The sequence below is a fragment of the Stegostoma tigrinum genome, chromosome 5 (assembly GCF_030684315.1).
Source record: "Stegostoma tigrinum isolate sSteTig4 chromosome 5, sSteTig4.hap1, whole genome shotgun sequence".
NCBI lineage: Eukaryota > Metazoa > Chordata > Chondrichthyes > Orectolobiformes > Stegostomatidae > Stegostoma > Stegostoma tigrinum.
The window spans coordinates 85,739,148-85,765,677 of NC_081358.1; the positions used below are offsets into that span (position 1 = coordinate 85,739,148).

Below are 26,530 nucleotides of genomic sequence, written 5' to 3' on the forward strand. Positions count from 1 at the left end.
GTGTGGAAATGAATTAACTTTTCCAACTCCGAATGAGAGAGGGAAGCAACTCTGGTGATATCATCGATATGTTGGAGAAAGAGTTGTGGGCGTGGGCCTCAATCGGATTGGAACAAGGAATGTTCCAGCACCCCACAACAGACAGGCATAACTTGGGCCTATGGCCACCCCTCTGACCTGAAGAAAATGAGAGAGGTTAAAATAATTTTCTTCACATATGCTGCCAGAGCTGCTAAGGTTTTCCATCAACTTCTGTTTTTGTTCCTGATTTACAGCATCTGCAGTTCTTTTGGTTCTAAAACAACCACAGATGCTGGAAATCTGAAATAGGGAAAAAGTGCCAAACACGCGTTGTTGATGCTGCTGGGCAATTCTTTGTTGCAAATGTTGTGATAATCGAATCAAGTCACAATTCTTTGACGGGAATATTTTAGCCAGGCGCTCTCCTAGGTGCACCCACACCAGTGTGGAGTTTCTGTAGAGGTGAATGGCAGAGGCACCTGTAGGATGGCAGGCTGGTCGCTTGGGGGCAGTGCTGCTGCCTTACCTGGCAGCGTGCGGGCACACGGTGAGTGAAGGTCTGGATCGAGATCGGCCAGATGCAGCTCGGTGACCGCACCATGTCCGAGTGATGGGCTGCGGGACGAGTAAAGTGCTGCCAGAGCCACCGAGGAACTGCTGCGTGGATTTTGTGAAGACCGTGGTGAAGTGCAAGCCGAAGGTGTGCGAGGAGGGGCCGCTGACAGCGGGATCCAAAGGGGTGGACAGCGGGCAGAGCGATGCGAGCTGCTCCGATGGAGTGAGGAGAACCCGGGTGGCCAAGTACAGAGCCAAGTTCGATCCCAAAGTGATAGCAAGGTAAACCCGCAGCCATGGGCAAGCAATACTGAATTCATTCCAATCTCAGGTGATCAGGAAAGCGACAGTTTTACACCGAGCTCCTAACTTTTGCTGTGGTGTTATCGCACAAATTAGAGCAGCTTTGTCATTGCTTTCATCGTTCTGAATTGTGTTTGACAGCGAAACGAGATTGAACGTTTTTGAGGAATTGCTAAATTTGAATGGTAGCTTTAAAATATTACGGTGTCCCCTGAAATCATGGTCCCATTAATGGGTCAGCTTGTTCCGACCGTGAAATCATTGTTGTGTTTTGATTTGAAACGAATCAGTTAGATCAGAGATTCAGAATGAAGCCGTCTGGATGCGAGCTGCTTGGTTTTTCCATATGTATTTGCTAATGAAATTTGTTCTTCATGGGATAATTGGTTGTAAGAGAGGACCAAAACTTTAGAACAACACGATTCAATTGGATGTTTATCTTTTATTCATCCCTACCACATTTTGTTTTCTCATGAAAAATAATTTTCTTAACATACATACAAAATATTTTTATTTTGTATTTAGCATGGATGAAATTTTAAAAAATAATCATTCCAGTTCTGCTGTCCTTCCAGTTTCCTGAATCAACAGTAAGTTAAAGTAAAAATAATTCTGTGGATGCCCCTCCAGGATGATTTTTCCAATTTGTTGAATTCCACTTTATTTTGAGGAAGTTGCTGTGCATGAGCTCCTTTATTCTGGGAACATGATTTCCTTCATATTTTCTTGCATATTTTGTCTGAGGCAATAAAGTATTGAATTGCTGGAAAATTAGGCTAGGGAAATAGTATTTGGGAACAAAGAAATGGAGAGGAACTGCATATGTACTTTGCATCAGTTTTCACTGTGCAAGACACTAGCAGCATACCAGAACTTCAAGAGAGTCAGGGGTAGAGGTGAGTGTAGCGACCATCAGTAAGGAGGTGTGAGGGAACCTGAAGGGTCAGAAGTTGGATAAACCACCTGGACTAGATGGACTATACCCCAAAGTTCTGAAGGAGATAGCTGAGGAGATTGTGGAGGCATTGGTGGTCATATTTCAGGAATCACTATAGTCAGGGAAGGTCCCAGAAGACTGGAAAAAAGCTAATGTAGCACTCCTGTTTCAGAAGAGAGAGAGGCAGAAGGTCATTGCTAAGATTTTGGCGTTCATTAGCAAGGATGAGATTATGGAGTACTTGGAAGTGTGTGGCAAGATAGAGTGAAATGACCACAGCTTCATCAAGGGCAGGTCATTCCTGATAAATCTGTTCAAATTCTTTAATTTTAGGTAACAAGCGAGTTAGACACAGGAGAGCCAGTAGATGTGATCTACTTGGATTTCCAGAAGGCCTTAGTCAAGGTCCAGCACAGGATGCTGCGAAAACAGATAAGATCCCATGGAGTTAGGGCAACGTACTGGAAAGGATAGAGGATTGGCTGACTGGCAGAAGGCAGAGAATAGGGATATAGGGGTCTTTTTCAGGATGGCAGCTGGTGACTAGTGAAGTTCCGCAGAGGTCCATGTTGGGGCCACAAATATTCACATTATATATTAACAATCTGCAGGAAGGAACGGAGGACATTGTTGATAAATTTGCAAATGACACAAAGATAGGTGGATGGGCAGGTAGTGTTGAGAAAGCAGTGAGACCACAGAACGACGTGAAGCGGCTAGGAGAGTGGATGAAGAAGTGGCAGATAAAACACAATGTGGGAAAGTGTGACTCTTTAGTACTGAGATGAAGAGGAATTTCTTCAGCCAGAGGATCGTGAATTTGTGGAACTCACTGCCACAGAAGGCTGTGGAGGCCAAGTTATTGAATGTATTTAAGACATAGCTTCTTGGTTAGTAAGGGAATCAGGGGTTACGTGGAGAAGGCCGAAGAATGGGGGTGATAAACATCAGCTATAATCAAATGGCAGTGCAGACTCAAGGGGCAGAAAGGCCTGATTCTACTCCTATGCCTGATGGTATTTTGTAGGAAGAATAGAGGTGTAGACTATTTTCTAAATGGGGAAAGGCTTTAAAAATCTGAAGCAAAAAGGACTTAGGAGTCCTAGTTCAGGATGCTCTTAAGGTGAGCATGCAGGTTCAGTCAGCAATTAGGAAGGCAAGTACAATGTTAGCATTCATTTTGAGAGAGCTAGAATGCAAGAGCAGAGATGTATTGTTGAAGCTGTACAAGGCTCTGGTCAGACCACATTTGGAACAGTGTGAGCAATTTTGGACTCAGTGTCTTAGGAAGGATGTACTGGTGTTGGAGGGAGCCCAGAGGAAGTTTACAAAAATGATCCTGGTGATAATGAGTTTGTCATATGAAGAGTGGTGAGAATTCTGGGTCTTTACTTAAGAGAGTTTAGAGGGATGAGGGGGCATTGAAATTTGCAGAATACTGAGAGGCCTGGATAGAGTGGTCATGGAGAAGATGTTCCATTTAGGAGGAGAGACTAGGACCTAAGGTCCTAACATCAGAGTGGTGACCCTTTAGAGCTAAGATGAGGAGGAATTTCTTCAGCTAGAGGGAACTTGTTGCCATAGAAGGCCTGTGAAGGTCAAGTCATTGAGTATATTTAAGACAGAGATCGAGGAGTTCTTGATGAGTAAGGGGATCAAAGATTATGGGGAGAAGGCAGGACAACGGGGTTATGAAACATAACAGCCATGTTCAAATGGCATAACAGGCTCATTGGGCTAAATGACATAATTCTGCTGCAATGTCTCATGGTCTAACTTTACCTACATAGATTTCAGAGATGAAATACAAAATAGTCACAACTAAATTAGCCTAGAAATCCAATCATACTGCTCACCTAACATCATAGTTAAGGACGTTTTCTCAGGGCTAGAGAGGAACTTATATTGGAGAGGAAGGATTGTCGTCATTCATGTAGGTACCAATGACATAGGTAGGATTAAAAGGTTCAGCCAAGGAAGTCTGAGTAACCAGGGGAAGTATCAAAAAGCAGAACTGCAAGATTACCAGTGGAGCAGTTAGTAAATTGGCACAGAGTCAATAAAATCAAAGCGTTAATGTGTGGCTCAAAGATTGGTTTGGGAGGAAGGGACATTGCCATAGCTTCTATGGAACGAAGGAATTATTTCATGAGGATAGGCTTCAATTAAATCATGCAATGGTGAATCAAATAATTACAGCTGTAGGGAGGGTTTCAGCCTAAATCATGAGGCCAGAGGTGGTGGATTAGAGTTCAAGTGAGAGGAAATTTAGAAAGTTAAAGAAAAAAGACTTGACAATATGTCGGGTAGTAATATGGGAAAAGATCCCATTGTGTAAGAGGAAGGTAGACCAGTGAATAAGGTCAGAGTAGTGAGGAAAATGTTAAAAAGACTAAATGTTTCCAGTGACACATAGCTTTCATAACAAGGTAAATGCATAGGGAGAAATAAATGATAAAAATCTGATAGCTAAAGTGAACTGGCATACTATATTAAGGTGTAGTTCAACAGAAACTCAGTGGTGGACATTTCAGGGATCATTTCAGAATACTTAGATTAGGTACATTCCCACAATGAAAAAAATAGAGAAGGAAGACAATGGTTGCTTCCAGAAGATGTGTACAAGTAGGATAATTACCGAGTAGCAAAAAGTCAAATCGCTACTCACACAAAGGCATTCATAGGTTACCATAGAAGCAAAGTATTTCTAGGGAAAGTAGTGATCCAAGTCAAGCATATGGCTAGAAGATAATTATGAAGAAACACTACTTACAGACTCGAACAGTGCAATTACATGGTTCAGGAGGTCTCAAATTAAGGGTTTGCTACAAGCAACCTTTCAAAACAAGGTGTTTTAGGTTTCAGTGAGCATATCAGTATCAATCAAGAATGCCTCCTTCTCATCATTAATGTGTGTTTCAACCTCAATCTTCTTTGAATAGTAGAAGGAAATAAACTTGCTGCGATCAATTGATAATGGGCCAAGAAACAACCAAACATGGTACATCAGTTCAAGGAACAGTAGGTCATGAAGCTACAAGCCAAGGGAGAGTAGTTAGTGAACAGTCAGTTAAAGGATGACTGGTTGAAGATCTCATAGGGTTTTCTAGACTAATGGCATTGCCCAGAACATTGACAGAATCCATTGAGGTCAGCTCTGTTGACACAGGAGAGTTGTTTCATGCTGTTGATAAGATAATATGGCCAGTAACCTAAATTCTGTTCCAGCAAATAAATCAGAAGTAGAAAAGTAACCACAATCCCTCTTCCATACCTACACTGGCCCAAAACCCGACCTCTTCCTCCATTACATTGATGACTGCATTGGCACTGCCTTGTGCTCCCATGAGGAGCTCAAACAGTTCATCCATTTCACCAACACCTTCCACCCCAATCTTAAGTTCACCTGGATCATCTCCAATACCTCTCTCTCCTCCCTGGACCTCTCCATCTCCATCTCTGGCAACCACCTAGAACCGATATCCATTTCAAGCCCACTGACTCCCACAGCTACCTAGAATACACCTCCTCCCACCTACCTTCCTGTAAAAATGCCATCCCCTATTCCTAATTCCTTTGTCTCTGCCTCATCTGCACCCAGGATGAGACATTCCACTCCTGTACATCTCAGATGTCCTCGTTTTTCAAGGACCACATCATCCCCCCCAGAGTGGTCAAGAACACCCTCGACCGTGTCTCTTGCATTTCCCGTAACTCATCCCTCACACCTCCTCCCCACAATAACGACCAAAACAGAAGACCCCTCATCCTCACGTATCACCCCATCAACCTCTGGATCCAACGCATCACCCTCCAACACTTCCGCCATCTGCAATCCGACCCCTAATCTGCTTTCCGGAGGGACCACTCTCTCTGTGACTCCCTTGTCTGCTCCACACTTCCCTCCAGCCCCACCACACCCGGCACTTTTCCCTGTAACTGCAGGAAGTGCTACACCTGCCCCTACACCTCCCCCTCACCTGGATCCCAGACGATAAGAAGACTTTCCACATCAAGCAGATGTTCACTTGCGCATCTTCTAATGTGGTATACTGCATCCGCTGTTCCTGTTGTGGCCTCCTCTACATTGCGGAAACCAAGCGGAGGCTTGGGGACCGCTTTGCAGAACACCTATGCTCGGGTTGCACTAAACAACTGCACTTCCCAGTCACGAACCATTTCAACTCCCCCTCCCATTCCTCAGACAACATGTCCATCCTGCGCCTCCTGCAGTGCCACCACGATGCTATCCGAAGGTTGCAGGAACAGCAACTCATATTCCGCTTGGGAATCCTGCAGCCCAATGGTATCAATGTGGACTTCACAAGCTTCAAAGTCTCCCCTCCCCCCACTGCATCCCAAAACCAGCCCCACTCGCCCCCGCCTCCCTAACCTGTCCTTCCTCCCACCTATCCCCTCTTCCCACCTCAAGCCGCACCCCCTTCTCCTACCTATTAGCCTCATCCTTCCCCCTTGACCTGTCTGTCCTCCCTGAACTGACCCATCTCTTCCCTACATCCCCACCTCCACTCGCTTTTACTGGCTCCATCCCCGCATCTTTGACCTATCTGTATCCTCCCCACCTATCTCTCCTCAATCCATATTCTATCCGCCTTCCCCTCTCTCCCTATTTAATTCAGAACTCCCTTGCCCACCCCCATTTCTGAAGAAGTGGCTAGCCTCAAAACGTCAGCTTTCCTGCTCCTCTGATGCTGCTTGGCCTGCTGTGTTCATCCAGCTCCACACCTTGTTATCTCAGATTCTCCAGCATCTGCAGTTCCTACTATCTCTGAACCAAGGATGTGCCACCATTTATCACAAATATGTTCTAAGTGAAAGAAATTGAGGAGATAAAGGGTCCTGCTTTTTGCAGGGACTTTAAAGATCTCACACTATCAAGAACAGAATCAAAGTGAACAACCCCCATGACAAAGATTGATTAATATCCAAAGTCCAAAAAAAAACGCATTCTGGCAGCATCGAGAAACCACCTAGACTGCCTCAATTTTTGAAATCAGAGACTTGAGGGGAGATTGGGAAGTAGTAAATGTAATTGTATATATGAATGGAAAAATATTAGCAATGGAAAAAAAAGATTGGTGAGCTGTTTTATAATACGTTTGGATTTAAAATGTTAAAGCTCCTAACTATATCCATCAGACTGATGTAAGTTGGTCTTAATTGCTAACATGTAATGAACTACTTCTTAACTAATACAAGAGCTTCTTCTTCTTAGACTAATGCAATTTTCCTCTGTCACACCAGACCAGTTCTCATCATTGACATGGCCTTTACAACCCATAGTCTCACTAAAACCATGCTTCCCACCTATAGAGCTTCACCTTCCCACCACGATCTTGCTTCCTACCTGTGTCCGCAACAAATTGTCAAAGGCGTAAACACCCATCCTACATGCCCAGTGAGCCATGCCTTGATCGCCTTGAACAGCCAACATGCTCCATTAGTCAACCATGCCCTGATCCCATTCCACACCTGCTACTCGTTACCTGCAGTCAGCCATGTTTTGATCTGCTTTTATTGATGTTATCCAATGTCATACATAAATTCCTTCTCTCCTAGCCCAATAAAGTTCCCCTGCAATAAAAGCAACTCCCCGTAAGTCCAAACACACCAAGACTGTTTTGTGCCATGTTTAAGAAGTTGTGAATCTGAAAGCTTTTGTTTCTTAATACCTGCAGAATTAATTGCAACGGTACAAATTAATCTGTTGAATTTGTGATAACATGGTATGAAGGTGGTTGAACACAGCAGGCCAAGCAGTATCAGAGGAGCAAGAAAGCTTGACGTTTCGGTTCGGGATGAGTATGTGTGACTTGTTTTAAATTCACACATGAGATGTGGGCAACACTAGCTGGGTCAGCATTTATTGCCCATCCCTACTTGCCCTTGAGAAAGTGAACTGCCTTCTTGAACTGCTGCTATCCATTTAGATGCCATTAGGAAGGGAGTTCCAGGATTTTTACTCTGCGATACTGAAGGAATGGGGTGATATATTTTCATGTCTGGGTGGTGAGTAGCTTGGAGAAAAACTTGCAGGTTGTGTTGTTCCCATGTGCGTACTACCCTTGTGTTCTAGATGGTGGATTTGGAGACTGCTGTGTATAGAACTTTGCTGAATGTATTAAAAGACATTCCAGTTGCTTGCGATCAGGAAGCATAATACCCCTTCAACCTGCTGTTGCCTAAATTTGCTACATTCATTCCATCATGAGAAAGCTAAAATTTTACCTCCCATATAACTCGCACTTCCAGCACATAAAATCCCCCCTAAAGAGATTGCAGTGGAATGTAAATGTATAAGGTGAGTGGCGAAAATCTGGTAGATGGACTAAAATGTTGAAAAATATGAGGCTGTTCCAGGACGAATAAAAAAGCAGACTATTATTTACGTAGACAGAGAGACTACAGAATGCTGTGGCACAGAGGAATTGAAATGTGCTTGTACGTGATTCAAGGCTTGCAAGTACTTCTAGCAGATAGCAAATGGCATATTGATAATTATTGCAAAGAAAATGCCGTATAAAAATAAGGAAGTCTTGCCTTGTCTTTGTGGATGTATTGTATTTGGATTTTCACTGCTTTTGCTGAGCAGTGTTGCAAGTTTCTTGCTAGGTAGTGGCGAGTTGCCAGTGAAGAGGGAATTAGAGTTAGCTAAATACCTTATTAGATTTTACTAAATACCTTATTAAAGCTGCAACTCCTCTCATTGGTATTCATCAGGTGGCAGATGCAGTTTCTGTGGATAAGTGTGAAGCTGTCAACTTTTGTAGGAGAAACAGAATGACAGTATTATTCAAATGATGATAGCTTGGAAAATGTTGATGTATAAAAGGGATCTAGGTGTCCATGGAGAGTTGTTGAAAACAAGCAAACAGATGCAGGAAGCAATTATTTTGTTGGCCTTCATTGCAAGAGGGAGTGAGTATAGAAGATTTTGTTTATTGGGCCTGGATTCACTGAAGTTTTGAAAAAATGGAAAGAATCTCAATAAAACAGAGAATTCTGACAGGCGTGGACAAATTGCATGCAGGGATAATGCTTCACCCGCCCAGGGTGTACAGAATAAGAGGTCATGGTTGCGGGATATGTAGTTCATAAGAACATAAGAAGTAGGAGCAGGACTAGGCCATTAAGCCCCTCTTGCCTGCCCTGTCATTCTATTAAGATCAGGGCAGATGTGCACCTGGCCATCACTCTCCTTTCATGCCTTTCAATCATAGCCCTCAAATCCTCATTATTTCAGAAAACTCAACCTCCTCCTTAAATAGTCTCAGCAATCTAGCCTTCACAACTCTCTGGAGTGTAGAGAATTTGAGACGTTCATTATCTTCTGAAATAAGAAATTCCTTCATATCTCAGATAAGAGTATCCCCTTATTCTAAAATTATATTCTTTAGTTCAAAATATCCCAGCTAGTGGAAAAATCTTCTCACAATCTGCTATGAAAAGCCCACTCAGAAATATTTCAGTAAGACCACTCTTCGTTTTCACAAACTCTAATGAATAAAGGCCTAGTTTCATCTAATCAACTCTTTATCCCAGGAACCAGCTTTGTGAATGTTTTTTTGAACTGCCTCCAATGCAATTGTATCTTCTCTTTAGCTCAGGAACCAAAACTGTACACAATATTCCAGATGCTACCTCACCTACACCCTGAACAGTTGTATTAGTCTTAACTATGTCTCCTTACAAATGCCTTATGATCTTATCACAGAATGTCCTGTCATCTATTTTGGTATCATTAATAAATTTAGATACATTACACTCTGTACCCTCCTCCAAGTCATTAATATAGGTAGTAATAATTAGACATTTTAGTCTTCACTCAGAAGGTGGTGAACTTGTGCAATTTTCTACCAAAGAATACTGTAAAGGCTAAGAAACTGAATATATTTAATAAAGAAATAGATTTCTAGAGGCTAGAACTGTCAAGGAATGTGGGAGAAAGTGGGAAATGATGTTGAGTCAGACGATCAGGCAAGATCATGTTGCTTGTCTGAGTGGGCTCAATGGTCAGCTCCTGTTACGGTCCACTCCTGTTTTTGTTTTCTGTGTTACAAACAATCAGGGCACTGGGAGAGAATACCAAAAGGACTCACAATTTTGGCCTCCTTAGCTAAGGAAGGATACTCTTGCATTGGACACAATTCAGAGAAACTTTACTGAATTGATTCCTGGGCCGAATGTGTTGTCTGAAGAAGAAAGGTTGAGAAGACCGGACCCACACTCACTGTTCTAAGGGAACTTGACAGGGTAGCTGCTGAAAGGATTGTTTCCCCCATGGGGTGCTCAGAACAAAAGTCACAGCTTCAAAATAGATATTAAAACTTCCATTTAAGACAAAGATGAGAATTGTTTCTTCTGTTACAGCGCTATGAATCTTTAGCATTCAATACCATAGTGAATAATGGGATTGAATATATTCAAAACTGAGTTTTTGACTGACAAGTGGGTCAAGTGTTACATGAGGCAGGCAGTAAGCTAGATTGAGGCTATGGTCAGGACGGCCATTAAATGCTAGAGCAGGCTCATCTGGCTTAATCCTGCTTCTAGTTCTCATTTTCTTATTCTAATATATCTGCTCATGCATACACATTACTCCAGCCCTTCCCTGGCCTTTAGCTGTCTGGAATTTTATTTCAATTTCTCTGCTTTCTTGCCTTTAGTCAAAAGCCTACTTACAAACTCATTCTTTTGACCATTTTGATCATTCCTCCAAATACTGCATTTCTGGTCAAAATCTACATTTGTCAGCTACAGACACCAAGTAAGCACACGACGATACTATTCATCCACAAAAGAATCCAGATGCAGTTTAACATTGTGGCTCATTGGATGTGTCTGAAGTATTCCTTTTCAAAACTCAGATCTCTCGGGCATACAGCAGAAGGGTTTCTCTTGGCTTGAGCTTAAGATCTAGGATGAAACAAAGCTGGATCTTTGGAACCGGTAGTATTGATTACAGATAGGGAGGAATTCATCTTATTCTAATCTGCCATTGCATAAACTCGGAGGTGAATTAGCCTCATAATTGGTTAGTAAATCACGTTGTCTGAACTAGATTCGAATGCAGTCAGTGATGAATAAGTGCGAAAGCAATAAGTTTGGAAATCTGGTAGGTGGCTAGTATATTAGTCACAAGCCCTTCCCCAATGCTGAAACTTCTGCTTTGTCAGTGCGAGTTAGTTGCAACATGCAACTTGAACATTTTGTCAACTGTTGTGTTATCTAGAATCTAGCTATGACAGCAGACATTCATATATCCAATGTTTGGTACCTACCATAATTGGGTTGCCTGGTGGCAAAAATATGCTGATGGATCTACCATTTATTGGAATATAGTATGTATGAAGAAAATGACTGAGCAAAATACTATTTGAGGACCAGGATCTCAAATCCAAGGCTAAGACCATTGTGCACCAAGGCAGGACTGATCCCCATATTCTTACATGTTTCAGCGATTTAAACAACAGCAAGTGCCTCAAAACACTGGAGAAGTACTTGCTCTCTTTTAGGATGGGCCCTGTATGGGCAGGCAGTGAAGTGGTGCCTTCACAAGATCCTTCAAACCAGTTAGCAAGAAAGGCAGACTATCTCCCAAAACAAGCCCAATGTTGACTCATCAAGATTATCAACAACACCTCTGCTGGGTGGGATCTGTTATTCCATACGCCCAAAGTAACAGATTTGCTCGAAATTCAGCCATGGCAGGAGAATCCTACATTTCCAGAAACATTTTAGGATTGTCCTCAAGGCATCCCTGAAGAGATTAAACAACTCCAACTACTCTTGGAAGTTCCTGATTTGTGACTAAACAAAATGGAAATGATTTATTCAAGAAAGCACCAAATACATTGACAGAATTCATCAGGAATACACAAAGATAAGACAAAACAGCAGAAGCGTGCACAAAGTCTCCAAACAAGTCATCTCCCATTCCTTTAAACACTTTCTGCCCTGCATGTGGCAGAGTCCACAAATTATGGATTGGGTCTCTCAGGCATCTCAAAATTCATGCATTTGGTGTGGAAGTAACTAATTCCAAGGGATTGACTGTGTATGAAAAGAAGGTTTAGATGATAATACATTCTTACATTTTATCATGGATCGTGCTACTAATGATGAATTCCTGGTCCCCGCTGGTTTTTAGAAGTTATACTCGTTCTTTTTAGTTGTCCAACTTGTGACCACCATTAAGAAAAGGAAGAGATAAGTGGAGTCTATTGTAGCCAAATTGGCTCCCAGATGGTAGTTAAAAATCGAAGCTTGATCAAAGATTAGTGGCAGGTCCACTAACTAAAGTATCAGTGATAATGGGAACTGCAGATGCTGGAGAATCCAAGACAATAAAATGTGAGGCTGGATGAACACAACAGGCCCAGCAGCATCTCAGGAGCACAGAGATGCTGCTGGGCCTGCTGTGTTCATCCAGCCTCACATTTTATTGTCACTAACTAAAGTACATCAGATTCTAGCATATGGTTGATAGATCAATCCAAACCTAAAATGATGATCTACATTGAGACACACGATACCTCAAACCTTATGAAACTGAATCTGTGATCTGGCCCTCAGAGTGGTGGTGACAACAGGTATATCTTGGGAAGTAAAGAAATTATTTTGTTTGCCTCTGAACTACTATGTTTATACATACCTCTAATTGTTTTCCATGTGAATAGTGAAAATCAGCCACCATGTGTATTATTGGTTAACAAGTGCATTCCACTTGATATTATGGAAACTGGATCTGTAAATGAAATCAATAGGGATTGAGATTAACTATTAGTGTCAATTTCCAAAACAAAACTAGCAAATTGCTCACTGGTGACATAGTTTCTCTCTTTTTAACCATTATATGCAGCGGCTTAATAGGACAAGTATGGCTTGACTGTGCTGTTGCATAAAGCTTTAACCTCAGCAGTAACTCGTGATATAGAATATTAGAATTAGCATGAGGTAAAGCATTCCAGCTATGTCAGTGACCAATGTTGATAAATTTCTACTGTTCATCTTCATCAGGTATGACATCAAGGCTCTTATTGGGCGAGGAAGCTTCAGCAGAGTGGTGAGAGTTGAACACAGAGCCACCAAACAGCCTTTTGCCATCAAAATGATAGAAACAAAAGCTAAAGAAGGAAAGGAAGTATGCGAGTCTGAGCTGAATGTGCTGAGGAGAGTGAGCCATCGGAACATCATTCAGTTGATCGAGGTTTTTGAGACCCAGGATCGTATCTACATGGTGATGGAACTGGCTACCGGTGGAGAACTTTTTGACCGCGTCATTGCCAAAGGATCATTTACAGAGAGAGATGCAACAAGGGTATTGCAGATGGTTTTAGATGGAGTCAGGTACTTACATACCTTGGGAATTACACACAGAGATTTGAAACCAGAAAATCTCCTGTATTATCACCCAGGTTCAGACTCCAAGATCCTTGTCACTGACTTTGGACTAGCTAATTCTGGGAATAAAGGTGGAGATTGGTCCATGACAACCACTTGTGGGACACCAGAGTACATTGCACCTGAAATTCTGTTGAGAAAACCTTACACCAATGCAGTAGATATGTGGGCTTTAGGTGTAATCTCCTATATTTTGCTGAGTGGAACTATGCCATTTGAAGATGAAAACCGGACGAGGCTTTACAGAATGATTCTGAAATGCGAGTACAGTTATGTAGGTGAGGTAAGTGAAACTTTTTGAATTATTAGTTTAAAGCTGTAACTTTTACTTTTCAAGTTCTTAACAGCTTAAGGTAAAACTTCTTATTTAACTCTATTTTGCAATTCACTTTTCAACTCCTTACATAGACTGTTCTTGTGACATTTTAGCAGGTACAATTTTTCATTAGTTGGAGTCTTGTCAGTAGACTTTGTTCACTTCACACCATCACCAAAGTCAAAATTATTTTAAAAGCATTTTTAACAAAACTGGGACACCATAGATTTCTTATTTTTTCTTGTAAAGTTTTCATTAAAGGATTAAATAAAGAGAAACTTGTCCAGTCATAATTTGGTAAATTGGCCATATCAATTCGAGAGATGGTCAAGTTAGCAACAAAAAATTGGAAAGAAGAGCTTAGTTGATATATAAAACAAATTGAATTGATACAAAATTCTCCTAAAATGTTAACTCTTCTTGCTGTTTAAAAAAGGCCATATGGCCATATATCTTGTGCACTTTGGTGTTCAGTGGGAGAAAATTTAAAACAAATTGCCACTTATTCTCACAAGCTAACTATCTAGGATAACAAGGTGTAGAACTGGATGAACACAGCAGGCCAAGCAGCATCATAGGAGCAGGAAAGCTGACGTTTCAGGCCTAGATCCTTCTTCAGAAATGCTTTGATTGTTCGTAAGAGATTCAACCAGCCAGTGCTTGCAAAACCCAAATTAAAATATCTGTAGTTAGATGTAATTTTGAAATTGGGCAGCACTTTCTGAACAATTCTGAGTCTGCTAATAGCTGCATGAATTTAGTAATAATCAGTCAAGCTCATATCTTGGCTTATTTACTATTGCAAGAAGAGACATATATTCATATACAGGATATGTTCTCTATAAACAGAAGAAACATATCAAAGCCTCACGGCAGAAGCTTGGCAAGCCTTAGGAGCTCCATTACTGTATAAACAGCAACTCCTGAGCTAATTAGAATCATTTTTTCCAATCAGTCAACACACTGTAATATAAATTATTGTGTTTGTTTGCAATGTGGCATTCTTGCACTTGTTCTGATTAGTGTAAGAATAAACATTTCAGCAACATCTATCTCCCTCTCTGTTTCATGGCTATTGGCAGATCTTGCTGGTAGCAATTAGTTGCCATTTCTTCTACATTAATAAGAGAATGACTACACTCAAAAACTGTAGTGTTTTGGAATATCCTTTGCATTGTGGGATGTAAGGAAGCAATTGATGCCCAAACCAGTTCTTTTGCTGTAAAAACCTCTTTTGAAAACCAAACAAGACTAGGATCTAAATCTTGATGAACACAGCAGGCCAAGCAGCATCAGAGGAGCAGGAAAGCTGATGTTTCGGGTCTAGACTCTGCTGTGTTCATCAAACTCTACACCTTGTTATCTCAGATTCTGCAGCATTGGCAGTTCCTATTATCTCGGGATCTAAATCTCCTTGGCGATTCTCATGTATGGTCACAATATATGTTCTAGACACAGCAATATCCCTGCTACTGCTGGACTACCCATTCCTGCCAGGTAGACTGCTTGTGATTTCTGTACAGACTGGCTGTAGCTGCATTTGAATATCAATGTGCTAATGCATGGGTGACACCATATGCAGTTAATTTGTTTATTGTAACTTGTATCATTGACTTTCAACAATCTAACAATCAGATATTGACTGGTAGATTGTTTGCATTTTCTCCTGCATTGTCTATGAGTGTATGTCAGCCATTTTTCTTTGGACATATGACATTGATATCAGTAAGAGCTTGACATCACTGACATATTTAGTCAATTACACAATGTGAAAATCCTGTTTACTTTTCAAGTGAAGATATTTTCACACTGAGTCTTCACCCTGGTCACCTCATGTATGGGCTTGCACTTATGTGGATCCCTGGCTGACTCTGTTGTTGCAAACATGTGATTTTTGTTTGGTTACATTTTGCTGCAGCCTCCATTAACATTGCTGGAACCAGAATTCCTATGTTGTTGATCTCAATATTCATTTACACCACATGATTTGCAAAGATCTTGGTACACTCAAACATATGAATTAGGAGCAGAAGTAATCCATTTTTCCCCTTGAGCCTGCTCCACCGTACAACAAGATCATGGTTAATCTGTTTGTATTTCAGATTGCACACTTTCATCTATCGCCTAAAAGCTTTGATTACCCTGCCTAAAAGGAATCTATCTGCCGCTGTCTTTAAAACATTCAATGACCTCTCCTCCATTATGTTATGAGGCAGAGAACTCTGACAAATTTCTACTCAGCTCTGTCCTAAAACTGCAACTTGTAAGTGTTAAACTGTGTCCCTTAGATCTAGACTCACCCACAAGCAGAAACACCCTTTCGATGTCCACCTCATCAAGACCATCTTACATATTTCAATCTGTCACCCTTCACTACTCTAAATTCCAGTAGATACAAGCCCAATCTGCACAATCTATCCTCTTAAAACAACCCACTTATTCCTAGTATCAATTGAGCAAACCTCCTCTGAACCACCTCAAACAAACATATACTCTTCCTTAAATAAGGGTATCAAAACTGCAGTATTTAAGATGTGATATCACAAATTCCCTGTTTAACTGAAACAAAACATCCTTACTTTTCATTTCAATTCCTCACATAATAAAGGAGGCAGCCTTCCATTTGTTTTTATAATTGCTTACTCAATCTGTACATTAACGTTTTGAGACTTTTGCACTTGGACACCTAAATCTGTCTAGATGAATTTTGCAGTTATTCTCTATTTAAGAAATACTCTGTTTTTCTACATATAGAAGTGAACAGCTTTACATTTTTTCCTACATTATCCTTTATCTGCCTGATTTTTGTTCACTCACTTCATCTAACTCTGTGTTTGCACCCTCCTTCTATCTACCTCACAAAACATTGACATTTTTGTGACGTCTGCACATTCACCTACCATGTGTTTACAGGCCAATCGTATAAAATGTACAAAATAGAAGCCTCATCCTGATCCATGTGTGACTCCACTCAACATATTCTGCCCATCTGAAGAAAAAGCTTATTTATGTGTACTCTACGTTTATTACCAGTCAGCCACTCTCTGCCCAGGCCAATGCATTACCCCTGGTACCTATGAGCTCCTGCATTACACAATAACCTTTTATGTTGCACATTGCCAAATCTGAATCTTTCTAAAAATCGTGTATTACTCTTTCAAAATAGTCCGTACATTGGTTAAATGTGTTTTCCTTTGAAAAACCATGCTAGTTCTATACAATTACCTTGAAATTTTCCAAAAGCCCAACTATCTCATTAACAGTTGGTTCCCACATCTCCCCCACTCTGGATGTCCAACTAACTGGTCTATGCTTTCAATTTTCTGCTGCCTGACCTCTTGGAATAAAGAAATTATGTTTGTTGCTTTCCAGTCTGATAAAGTCTTTGCTGAATCTGGAAAACTTTAAAATTAATACCAACCTATTGACTACCTCATTAGCAAGCTTTTTCAGAAACTAGGATGTTAATCAAGACCCAATAGCTTGCCAGCTCACAGCTCCGTCAGTTTTCTCCGTACCGCTTCTCTGGTGATTATAATCTCACTCAGTGCAAACATCTTCAGCTACTTCAACAATGACCTTCCCTCTATCCTAAGGTCAGAAGTGGCGACGTTCACTGATAATTGAACAATGTGCAACACCATTCGTGACATCTCAGATACTGAAGCAGACCATGTCCACATGCAGCAGAACCTGGACAGGGTTCAGGGTTATCTGGGCTGACAAGTGGCAAATATAAGTGCCAGGCAATGGCCATCTCTAACAAGAGAAAATCTATCCATCGCCCTTGACATTCAATAACATTACCATCACTGAATCTCCTACTATCAACATCCTGAAGATTACCATTGATCGGAAACTGAATGGCCTAACCATATAAAAACTGTGACAACAAGGGCAGGTTAGAGGCTAGAAATCCAACAGCCAGTATCTCAGATCCTGACTCCCCAGAGCCTGTCCATTATCTGCAAGGCACAAGTCAGGAGTCCAATGAAACACTTCCTACTTGCCTGGATGAGGCCAGCTCCAATAACACATAAGAAGCTTGACTTGATTTGGCACTCTATACATAAATCCTGGATCTCCCTTCCTGACAGCATTGTGCTTGAACCTATACAAAATAGAATGTAGCAGTTCAAGAAGGTGGCTCACCCCCACCTTCTCTAAAGCAACTAAGGATGGCCAAGCCTGCTTCCCGTAAATGAATTTAAAAAACGTTTATCTCTCCCTTCCAACTCTTGATTCACAAATGTTGCTGGAAAGTATTTTTGTACCCTTTGTTGCAGGATTTCCCAAACTGGGGTTGTGAGCTGAACATCTGGGATCACAGGCTTTGAGATAGCAGTGACTGTAGACCTCTTACTGAGCTAACACAGCTAACACAATTTCCTCATTGCGTTGATGAGGTCACAGCAAGAATTTGAGACATGAGCTCAACGAGGGAAATTGTTTGGTTGCACTGTTCTATATTTGTCACAAAGTATTTGCTCACTTTATCCACCATTTCCTTATTGTCTCTTATTAAATCCCCATTCTGTTTATCTGGAGGACCAATACTCAGTTTATTTACAACAACAACAAAAGCAGAAGTTACAAGAAAAGCTCAACAGGTCTGGCAGCATCTGTGAAGAAAAGAACCAGAGTTAATGTTACGGGTCTGTCGACCTGAGGAAGGGCTACCGGACCCGAAACATTAACTCTGATTTTTTTCTTCACAGATGCTGCCGGACCTGCTGAGCTTTTCTAGCATCTTCTGTTTTTGTTCCTGATTCACAGCACCTGCAGTTCTTTCAGTTTTTACTCAATTTATTTACTTGTCTCCTTTTGAAATACCTGGAGAAAATCTTGCTATCCATTTTTTATATTTCTAGCTTGCTTTCTTTGTCTAATTTATTTATCCAGATCAATCCTTTGATTATTCTCGGCTTTTTTGAATGTATTCTGCCTCATCTCAGAACTAATTACATAATTATATGCTTTTTCCATAATTTTGAAGTTTTCATTAGGTAAGCATGGATGGTGGATCCTTCCCCTGGAATTTTTTACAGTGGGAATGCACTCCTCCTGTGTAATTTTGAATATCCCTACAAATATCTGCTACTACTTGTCTATTCACAGAATCACAGAATTGTTTTTGTAGAACTGTTATGGTGCAGTAGGTCATTTAAACTAATATGACTGTATCAGCACTCTGAGCATTTTGACTTATTGCTAATCTCCAGCTTTTTGCTCCATACCCTGCACATAATTGTTATATAAACAATTACCTGATGTTCTCTTGAACACCATAATTGACGTTGCCTCCACCACACTTCCAGGCTGTATAATCCATAGCCTGCTCATTCACTGAATGAGAAAGGTCTCACCTCACTTTTGCAAAATCCTTTCAAACTGTGCCTCCTGGTTCCCAATTTTTTTATGAGCTCATGAAATAGTGATAGATTAGATTATCAACATTGTGGAAACAGGTCCTTCGGCCCAACAAGTCCACACCACCCCTTGAAGCATCCCGCCCATACCCATTCCCCTACAACACACACACCCCTGAACACTACGGGCAATTTTAGCGTGGCCAATCCACCTAGCCTGCACATCTTTGGACTGTGGGATGAAACCGGAGCACCCGGAGGAGAACCACGCAGACACAGGAGAATGTGCCAAATCCGCACAGACATTGCCCTCGGCTGGAATCGATCCCGGGTCCCTGGCACTGTGAGGCTGCAGTGCTAACCACTGAGCCACCGTGCCGCCCAAGCAGGTTCACATTCCCCCTTCTTACCAATCTTGTTAAGACCAAAGTAGACCATGAGTTTTGGCTGTTCCTCCTCCCCAAGAACAATGGCCTGTAGCCATTGACCCTGGCAACATACCATCCTGAAGGTACATTGACAGCTCAGAGACGTCTGTCTGTTGCTGTAACGAAAGAATCTCTATCGATATTCCTCTTCAATTTGTCTTCTTTTCGTCTGTTGGAGCTGTGTCACCCTTGGTGCCACAGGTCTGGCACTTGCTGCATTCCTTCCAAAACCACTGCCATCTTCAGCAGCCAGATGGACGACTGGTTACTGAATGGGGCCTCTAGGGTCTCTTGTAACCTGTCTGCTACTTATTGTCCACTTCAGTTTTGCCACACCGCTTTTAACATTTGGTTTGACCCGCTCTCAGAACATGTTATCCACGTTGTCCTCTGAACTGTGGATTCACTGGAGTCCGTGAGCTGCAAAACGTGGAGCTCGAGCTTGTGCAGCTGCTGACTTATCCTCCATAAATATTTGATCAGGTCCCATGAAATGTCCATAACTCCCCACGTACTATTTGATTTGGCCAAGCTTCCCTCACATTTAATTTTCTATAATTTTACGTAATTTGAATAGCTCACTTTTTTTAATCTTTGCTGTTTACAATACTTTGGAAGTTAGTGAAAAGTAGAAATTCCCAGCTATCACTCAAAAATTACTTCCCAGCCCTGGGCCTGTAATACTTTTTCTCCTTCCCTTTGCCAGGTTTAAAATTATCATTTAAATCACACTCTCCCAATGTTCCTCTGCTAGTGAGTTGCCAAGATAAGGTCCTCGCCTATGTTAGAACAGAATCAAATTCCAGCCAATGAGCCAAAAAGTTCATGCGATGTCAAATTTTACCTTCTACTCTGAGTGCCATTCTCACTCTCACAGCAGCAGGAGCCCCAAGTGCCTCTGATCTCTCACGGTTGCACTAGTTTTACAGCCCCAAGTGGCTCTAATCTCTCATTCTCATTCATGTTGGTTTTAAGGCCCCAAGCACTCCTGATGTCTTGCTCTTCCTCGCACTGATTTTGTGGCCTCAAACTCAACTATTGCCAAGCCCCGTATCCTGGTACGTGTCAGCTAACTGTTTTCATGCCCACATAGTTGTTCTTTTTTTCATGTTTAATGTATTAATTTTAGACCAACTCTTGGTCCTTTCAATCCTATCATGGTTGCTACTGCCTCAGAGAAATGCTTACTCTGAGCCTATTACGTAATCTTGACACATCATACTATACTATGTTTAATACACCCTGTTTTCCGTTCAGTTTCAGAACATACTACTCTAAGAAACTATAACTATTTTTACCTCAATGTGGACTTACAAATTATTTGTTGTGCATGTTATTCGCATTTAGATATAGACCTTTAGTTTAATCTTATTGTTGTCTTGACCACATGTAGTGTTCACAATAGGTGAATTCTTTAGTTTATTCTCTCCGTCCCTTCATGCTATTCCCTGACCCTCATTCCCCATGTTACTATTTTGCTGTCATGTCTGATTGTACGCCTTGATTTATTGCATCTATCCCCCGATTGTTTAATTTATAGTTCTCTGTACCTCCCCCAGTTCCCAACACTGGTCTGGTACAGACTGCCCCAATGGTACAGCCCTCACTTACTCCAGTGCCTCAGGAAATGGAATCCACTTTCTCGACGCCAAGTTTTTGAGCCAAATATTAATTTAATTAATTTTATGTGTCTTCCATCTTTTAGCATATGATTCATGTAACAATTCAGATTATTACCCTTGAGGTTTGACTCTTCAGTTTGGTGCCTAGCTTCTCATATTATTTCAGCATAACTTAAACAAGGCCAACACAACAGTAAGACAAACTTAGCTAAAGGAAACTGACAAATTAGCTTAAGGTATAGGTCAAAGGAAATGTAATGGTGGATGTTTAAAGGAATATTTCAGAATATACAAAATTGACATATTCCAAAGACAAAGTAAAATTCCAAGGGAATCGAAGATAACAAAGTGTGGGGCTGGATGAACACAGCAGGCCAAGCAGCATCTTAGGAGCACAAAAGCTGACGTTTCGGGCCTAGACCCTTCATCAGAGCCAAGATGCTGCTTGGCCTGCTGTGTTCATCCAGCCTCACACTTTGTTATCTTGGATTCTCCAGCATCTGCAGTTCCCATTATCTCTGATTCCAAGGGAATCATCCATGTTCAACTAAAAAAGATAAAGATATAATAATGTTTAAAGAGAAAACATAGAAGTGTGTAAAGGTGGATGGCAGGTTAGATGATTGAGTAGAATATTAAAAAGTGATTCAGAAAAGAAAAAAAGGGTTGAGAGAAAACTAGCTGGAAATATAAAACAAGAGTATGAGTTTCTACACATTTTTTGAAAGAAAGATGTTAACAAAACAAGTGTTGGTCCTAAGAAAGGTGTGTCTGAGTAACCAAAGAAAAATAAGAAGATACCAGAAGAATGGAATTGTATTTGCATCAGTCTTTACTGTAGAGAACACAACAAAATCCCAGAAATAGCTATAAACCAGGAAATAGAAGGGAGGGAGAAACTCAGTACTTGCCATGGGGAGGGTGATGTGGACGTCCTTGTGGTCTGTTGCTCGAACAGTGATGTATTTGGTCAACTGTCAGTGTTTTGACTGAGGGTGTTGTCACTAGATTTTGAGCAGGAATTAATTATGACAAGGCTACATTTCACAATTTCACCAGGAGGAGGACTGTATATGAGTTTACTTTCCCTTGTCCATCTTTGACTATCATACCCTTCTAGAGATTCATATCCTTCCCAACTGTGGCACTGAAATCTTTGAGGAGGATCATTTTCTTGCTGGCTTGGCCTTGAGCTAGGGGTTGCTCAAGATGGGTGATTGCTAAGATTGTTCTTTTGCTAGCAAGATTTGTCTGTGTTCCTGGCCTCTGCTTCCATGCTAAGTTTTTTAGCTTTATCCAAAGTTCAACCTACTTTGAACTTCAAAAGATCTAACAAATACAGATTGAATATTTGAATGACAATTCTGTCTCTTTTGAATTCTGATTGTAAAGCTCCAGATATATAGATTTCATCTAATGTGTCAAAATAATCAATGAAATTGTCTCCAAATTCTCCTGGAAGTGGAACTCTTCTGTTAAATCTAGCCTGTTCAAGAATTCTGTTTGTTCCTGAGTAAAAGTAACTGTTGAAAGTTTTTGTAATGTTATCAAAAGTGTCTACAGCTTCTTTTATTTTATGGCAGCTCATAACATCATTAGCTGTAGGACGTATTAAATATTAACTCGTTTGATTTCTGATTTGGTCTTCAAGTTTGCAGTCATTCTTATTTTACAAACTGTTGAAATCTAATGTTGTGTTCTGTTGGGACTACCACCGATCTTAAATTTTCCTGTAAGTGTTATGTTTGCTTCATAAGCTGTCCTTGTATTTAGGACAGCAATTTTATTTTTGTCGATAAAATCTTTTAAACTACAGAAAGAAATTTCCTCATTTATATACTCTACACATTTCATTTTCCACAGGATTACAGCCCTTATTCCAAACACTCCACAGTTGCTTCCAATTTCTAATAGACTCATATTTTCCCATTTCATTAATAACTTTTACTGACTGTCTCTAGACTCTTCTCTCAGTTTTTGGAAAGCTTCTCAAATCTACCACAAGCAGCAAAATCCATTTCAGAGATTATCTTATCCCTTAGCCACATCAGGATGATTCTCCCAGATTCCTTCGATGACTTGTGTTTCTTTGACTGGGATTGATCTCCTTCCTGCCTTGGTAGCTCACAAAGAGCCCGTTCTATTTGTCGCCCACACTAACTGGTATTCTTTTCCTTTCTCCTTCTGCCCCAAAGTTTGGAGCTATTCACTGTTAGCGGAGCTGCGTATATTTCCCCTGTATCAAAACTACAGTGTGGAAGCAGGCTATTCAGCCCATTGAGTCCACACTGACCCTCCAAAGCACTTTGCAACCAGACCCAACACCCATCCCTATCTTATCCCTGTAACCCTGAATTCCCTTGGCTAATCCACCCAGCCTGCACATCCCTAGACACTATTGGTAACTTAACGCAGCCAATCCACCTAACCTGCATATCTTTGGACTCAGGGAGGAAACCAGAGCAGACACAGGGACTGTGTAGACAGTCACCTGAGGGTGGAGTTGAACCTAGGTCCCTGTCGCTATGATGCAGCAGTGCCAACCACTGAGTCACCATGTCTGCCTCAGCAAATCCTGTTATTTATGCAGGTTTGTGGCCAGGCAACATTCTGAATAGTCACTGGATCAATATCACTTTTAGATTTAATTTCAAAGATTTGTCCAGTTTACAGTGAACAGTCTCTACCTCTTCCCATTGAAGACTTATTCAAATAAATCTCGGACTTTAATTGCTGTTTGCTGTTTCTCTGTTTTAAGCACAACGTTGACCTTGATTATATTATGATTGTTATTAGATAAATAATCACACACTTGTAAGCCACTAAATGAATTTGACTTATCACCTAATAGCAAATCTAATATGACCATCCCACCACCACCAGCAGTGCCCCCTCTCCACCCCAACAGCTCCAATATGGTTGTATGCTTTTGTCACAAAACTGTGAGATGGATAAGAAGTTTTCCACCTTTCAGAAACAAGCTTGCCTCTTTATGCCTTTGAAAACTGTTAAAATCCACGTTTACTTCATTCTTGACTAATCTATGATTCATATATTTTGCTACTTTACAGCTACCAGCCAACCTCTACCGAACTCCTCATAGTTTTCATTCCTTCTCTGTTTTGAGATTCGACTGTAACAACTCCACTGTGAACGCTTGTTACATCATCTTTTATTGTAGAAGTAATTTAATTTTTAATTGTAAATGTTACTGCTTCCCTCCAGAAAGTTCCCCATGCTTCCTGTAGACTTTGTAATCTGCTTCAGCCCTAGTCCTGATTACCCTGCTACCAAATCTCAGTAATTGCTGTCACGTTTTATCCGGTGTTTGAGTATTTGCACCTGCAATATGTTATGGAGCTGCGTAGAGTAATCATGAATTGGAAGGCAGGAAGCTAGAATTTGTTTGTAAATTTGAGTGCCTCATTCCTTTAAGAGGTAAAGTGCTTTTCTAAGCTTAGAGAATTGTACAGAAAAACATGTGTCTGTATTTAGCTGAAAATATACAGACAGTTCTGAATTGAAACATGTATCAATTGGCTGTGTGATTGGAAACCTTAGGCATGTTTTGATGTTTTGGCAATAAGCTAGAACCAGCAAATTAGTTTAAACCAAGCACTTAGCAATTGAAAGCTGATTGAATTTAAATCTATTGGTTTTGACAACCTCAGACCAATGTTATTGTAAAAAAATTGATGGGTCATAAAGGAGAGGATTTTTGAGCATCCGTGTGAGGGCAAACCACCATCTGATAAATAAGCATCTAGCTCTCACAAGAAATTGCTAAGCTCTCCAAGAAAGCACTATCTATTCATAAAAGGTACCGTGGTAGTTCTGGCTAAGAGTCCTCACAGAAGACTTCGCAGAAAAAATAATCCCTGACAGCTAGATCCACGGAAGAATGCTTTTTGAGTTGAGAACAACAGAAGAAAGCCGTGCAGACTTTGAGACACTAAGTTTTAATTTATTTTCTTATTAGACGGGTGTCTTATATAATGTGATAGTTCCGTTCTTGTGCAATCTCATATTATAAGAAAATTGTGCAATAACCATGACATTTAAAGTGATGGGGATAGACTCGCATTGTAGCCAGTGTTTGTGTTGTACAAATAGCCTTCTGTAATTCTTCAAACGCATTAAAACCAATCCACGTGGGTAAATAAATTGTTACTTGTTACTTAGAGAGTGAACATAAGGGATTTTCTTTCATTTGACCACTCTTTATAACATTAATAAGGTGAAGCATGCTTTTCTGTGTATTTCAGATGTAATTATGAGAAGGGAACCTCTTCTCCCATCATAACAGATTGGGGACTTGTGAATTATCAGAGGGGTGCAACCTCCCGCTTTGTAACAAATACATTAAAATCAGATAATAACTTTCAAGAGAAAAAGTGATTAGAACCACGTGGACCTTGTTAACTACAAGGTTCTTGATTAGAGATATTAACCTGGGCCAATCAGGAAAGCCTTGGCTGACCAATATAACCAGAAGATTAGAATGTCCTTAGTTGAGGATTCACTCCGAGCTGGCTGGATACAGCCAGCGCACTGTGCACTAGTAAATGAAGGATGACTTCGTGACAGGAAACTGGCCTCCGTGCAGTTATTTCAGAGATAGTTCATTATTTTAAGTCATGGAAAATGTTTAATCCCAAATCAATATTATTATTTCCTGCTTACTGTGTATCTCCCCATAGGTGCTTATGATTAGGCCACAGGCTTTTCTCTGATCTGGCTGCAAATTGAAGTGATTTTGAAACTCCTTGTTAATGGGACTTATTGTATATTTTAAATCCACTTCTCCAGTCATGAGGTTCATGAAAGGAGGTACATTCTCCAAATTCAGGATTTGCTGGTAATCTTGTTCAGACATTTAACAATACACCTCTGGAGCAAATGGGAACCCTTACTTCTCTGTGCTTGTTTTATGTGTATTAAGCCCAGGAATGGGGACAGAGAGCTTGGGTTACATTCTCGTGCATGCTGTTTCCTTTCTGAACGTTATTGCTTGCCTCTGAACTGCGATCTATTTGTTGAATGCAAGCAGAAGCAAGTGAAAAGTTGTACAAACATACCAAATAGGAACAAAACTGACCCTTTGGGCCCTCCAGCCTCCTTTTCCTTTCAATCAAATGATGATTGAGTTGTTTATGTTTTGAATTGCATGTTCATATCTATCCCCATAACCTTTGATCTCCCCTGTGTAAAAGTAAGTCAACTAAAATATTTAAATATTCAATGATCCGTCCACCTACTGCTTTCTGAAGCAGAGAAGTTCAAAGTCGCACAATCTTCCGATAGAAAATAAATTCTTATCTCTGTCTTAAGTGGATGACCCTTAATTATAAAACAATGTTCCTTAGTTTTGAGCTCAACCACAACAGAATAGTGACTGTATTTTCACTAAGTTCCACTCTCCCTCCCACCTCCTGACTTTTAGGTATTACTAAAATGTTTTTGTATGCTTTTTAGTGAATGCAAAAGTAAAGTATTTGTTCATTTTATTCAGTTTCCTTAAATCTCCATTCTACCTTCTAAAATTCACTTTCCTC

The 26,530-nt window shown here is 40.7% G+C and overlaps 1 protein-coding gene across 1 annotated transcript in view; it reads left to right on the forward strand.

Annotated features, from left to right (window-relative positions):
* The first annotated feature begins 606 nt into the window (after positions 1–606).
* Positions 607–26,530, forward strand: part of LOC125451728 (serine/threonine-protein kinase H1-like) — a 53,248-nt gene continuing 27,324 nt past the window's right edge. Inside the window, exons 1-2 of the mRNA XM_048529272.1 lie at positions 607–858; positions 12,857–13,523. Of these exons, the coding sequence (XP_048385229.1) occupies positions 632–858; positions 12,857–13,523 (894 nt within the window). The 5' untranslated portion in view covers positions 607–631. The remainder of the gene's footprint in view (positions 859–12,856; positions 13,524–26,530) is intronic.